Source organism: Opisthorchis viverrini, assembly GCF_000715545.1.
Source record: "Opisthorchis viverrini unplaced genomic scaffold opera_v5_83, whole genome shotgun sequence".
NCBI classification, from domain to species: Eukaryota; Metazoa; Platyhelminthes; class Trematoda; order Opisthorchiida; family Opisthorchiidae; genus Opisthorchis; species Opisthorchis viverrini.
Window position 1 is genome coordinate 1,636,941 of NW_008751739.1, and position 3,422 is coordinate 1,640,362.

The 3,422-nt window shown below is 44.8% G+C and overlaps 1 protein-coding gene across 1 annotated transcript in view; it reads right to left on the reverse strand.

Annotated features, from left to right (window-relative positions):
- T265_13609 (hypothetical protein) overlaps positions 1-3,210 on the reverse strand; it is a gene marked incomplete at both ends in the record, with an annotated part of 26,773 nt that extends 23,563 nt beyond the window's left edge. Inside the window, one exon of the mRNA XM_009169665.1 lies at positions 3,067-3,210. Coding sequence (XP_009167929.1) covers positions 3,067-3,210 — 144 coding nt within the window. The remainder of the gene's footprint in view (positions 1-3,066) is intronic.
- Positions 3,211-3,422: the final 212 nt, after the last annotated feature.

Sequence of the window (3,422 nt, forward strand, 5' to 3'; positions counted from 1 at the left end):
TCAGTGCAGGGTTGAGTGGGTGAATTCCTCCTCTTCTGCCTGTGATTATATAGCTTCTAAACAGTATTTGGTAGTTCTGGAAACGGTCGTCGTGTAGTCGTGTGTAATCAAACTACAGACGACCGTTTCCAGAACTACCAAATACTGTTTAGAAGCTATATACTCACAGGCAGAAGAGGAGGAATTCACCCACTCAACCCTGCACTGACGATGTCACCTCTGTTGGTGATGAAATGTTTGCAATCCAACTGCCAAGCTCGGCGAACAGACCAACAACCAAACAGCGCACCCGAGCTACCTACATTCCACAACATTGCTACCAATAATTGCTGTTTGTTCATTGGATTTACTTACGTCCCAGCAGAATTCACTTATTAGCGATGGGCTAAGTGCTCCCGGATACATGAATATGCAAGCAGGTGGGCTTGGCGTTGCTAAGGACCAATTGGGTGGCCATCTTGGAATGAAACTGAGGCCCATGAACAACGATAAACGCCTGCTGCATTTATATGATAATCACAAACTGTTTCTGTGCAGTACTAACTTCCGAAACAATCAAAGCCGCCTTACCGCCTTTTGTCTTCTACAGTTGAATCAATCTTCAACTCAAATAGATAATATTAGCTATAGGTGGCGTGGATTATTAATAGATTACCGCTCGTTTTGAAACATCTTTGTGGGTTCGAACCACTTGTTTCTTCATTGTTGCTCCTCGTTGCGCTTCTCAGGGAGGCAAAATGTGCGTTTATCTCGCCTGCTGGGCTCACCGAACTAGTTCCAAACAATGGATCTCGAGCAACACTCTAAAATTAGTCGGAGCCCGCAAAAGTATTACTCCTGGTGGAGGGCACAAAACCATTTGACAAACTGTCTGACTTCGAGTGGAAATAGCATTTGAGCCGATCGAGAAGCTTGGTGGATATAGAAGAGTAAAGAGATGGAAGAGGCGAGAAAATCTCTAGGAACGTGCCTAACCTGTTCAGGCTGATATGCGCAGAAGGCCCAAAGATACCTCCAGTGAGCAAAACGATCAACGACAAAAATGGCTCCCCTGCTTCTAAAAAGTAAGTGCCTAATCCTTTGAACTGAACACTTTCGAGTACAATTTAACTGGTCACCTTTGATTACTAAGCCAAGTTTGCGATCCACACTGCATCCCCGGACGGTGAAGATTAAATCTCCGACAGCTTCGTAAATGAGTGAATGCCTTTAAACCTTCAAGGGTTATCGAGCAGCTGGATCTGAGGAACCCCCACTAGCTGTGTTCGAAGATGGAGGCAACATCCCGGGTCGATGTCGTCTAACTAACTTGCATCTATCCAGAACAGTGTCCCAATGAACTGGAGTGATTTGATAATGACGTCCATCTCCAAACAGTCTGCTTGCAGTGAGTGTGGCAATCACAAAGGAATCAGCTTGACTTCCGGTGTCGACTGTTCTACGCTTTTTTTACAGAGGCGCGGGAAGAAGGGGCTGTGTGGACCACATTTTCACACTCTATCACTTGTTCGGCCAACGAAGTATGTATGGGTTCTGTGCTATCTTGATGTTCCATGACTTCAAAGATGCTTCCAATTTCGTAGACCGGTTTGTTATTCGTAACAAGTTCGCGCAACAGGGTACGTCCTAGAACCTCTAAGTCTCGTGCGCTATTTGTATTCACACAGTTTTGGGAACGTGGGTATGGAATGCTCTCAAAAACCTTTTCTATAACCAGTGGTGTCCGACAAGAAAGTCCACTCTATTCATTTTTTGCAATTTATTCACTGATGAGATAATGAGGCGAACACTCGAAAGTCACCAAAGTCCAGGTATTCAGGTCTATCCGAATAAGAAACTTGTTGACCTGGTCGATGTAGACAAACTCGTTCACGTATCCGATCAAGGTCAGCAAGTTCAAGCATTACCAGAAAAACCGATCAAGCTTACCCAATCCTTCGTCATGCGCTTCACGACAACAAAGCGAAAAATCATGTTGCGGGATGCGCAGTCCTTCAACGTGGCTTCGAGAATACAAGGAGTGATAATGGAAGTTGTGAAATGCCGTACTTCTCTTAGAAGTTGCGTTAGCTCCGAGTGTCATGTGACAGACACGGTCAGTACACTAATCTCAAGGGCCGGGTTCGCTTTTGTGAAGTTGTGTCGCTAGCTGTGTCAGAAATCTCTAGGCGGACGCGTACAGTGTGAGCTGTATTTTCAGGTCTTTGTCCATCCGTGTTTCAGGATTATAGATGGAATCGCTTGGAGTCAATGATTTCGGAATGAGGTAATCAGGAGACTGATTTCTGGTGAAGCCAAGAGTAATTCACTCAAAGGATGCATGCAAGCTAGGCTGGCTGGGTTATCAAGTTACCGCCTGCCCAGAAAACGGTTGTTTTGCATGAATAATACGGAGTTGCGAAATCGGAGTAGTGGACAGAATTTGACGCGAAAGGAGGGAGTAAAGATCTTCGTGATAAGCTTGGGCGCTGTTGGTGCCGTTTGCCTTCCAGGATGACCCACCTTGAGTTTGACTGAAGACATTGTATTATGTCACCGGCTTTCATTCTGTCAGTTTGTATCCAGACTGTTTGACTGAGTGCTGTAGGCACCGTGGATATTTGTGGTAAACTATCCCCAGATCCCACTCCCTCAGCTACTTCTCCTTTCTTTCCATTATAAGGCTTTATTCAAATTGTACGACAGTAAGAATGACGATGTTGATGACTCTCGACGAACCAGTGAACTGGTTGCTCATCAGTCTGCTTATTACCTTCTTTGAAAAAAGCTATAATCCTCCCGACTGTGCTCCCAACGTGGATATACGACAGAATGCTGTTTAATAGATGCGGAACGATATCGCATTAGAGTTTCTAACGCACTGTTGTATAGAAAGCCGTATGCCTGGTCTTCCATGTGATTAATTCGATACCGGCGCAGGCTCCCAGTATTTTCGCTTTGCGTCCATAGACTTGTGCGAGTCACCAGAGGAACAACAGCCTTCTGTCTTTCCAAGCTGCATGACATGACATTCTATAACTCTGAAATCATTCTAAGCCCAAGTAGCTAAGCAACAAGGGGACTCACATTATGAAGAAATGCACCACTTGTAAGGACAATTGAGTAAGTTGGAGACGAACCAGCCACGTAGGTCCATACTTTTTTCTCGGAATCGTACGCGTGACTTCTTGCAGGAAATCCAACCAAACGATCGCGATTTTCTTTCCATACACTAAGAAATGGTGTAGGCGACAGAGAGAGAGGAAGGCAGGGGAGATAACTATCCAATCTGTGGTATTAGAGGTTTCGAATTTACAAATTATTCTAACGCTATCTGAAGGGAGGGGGTCAGTATCAATACCTCACTAATACTAATAATCATGGAACAACCATGTTCACTTTTATCATCTCACTGAATAATTGAGATTCTGCAACGGTCCCGG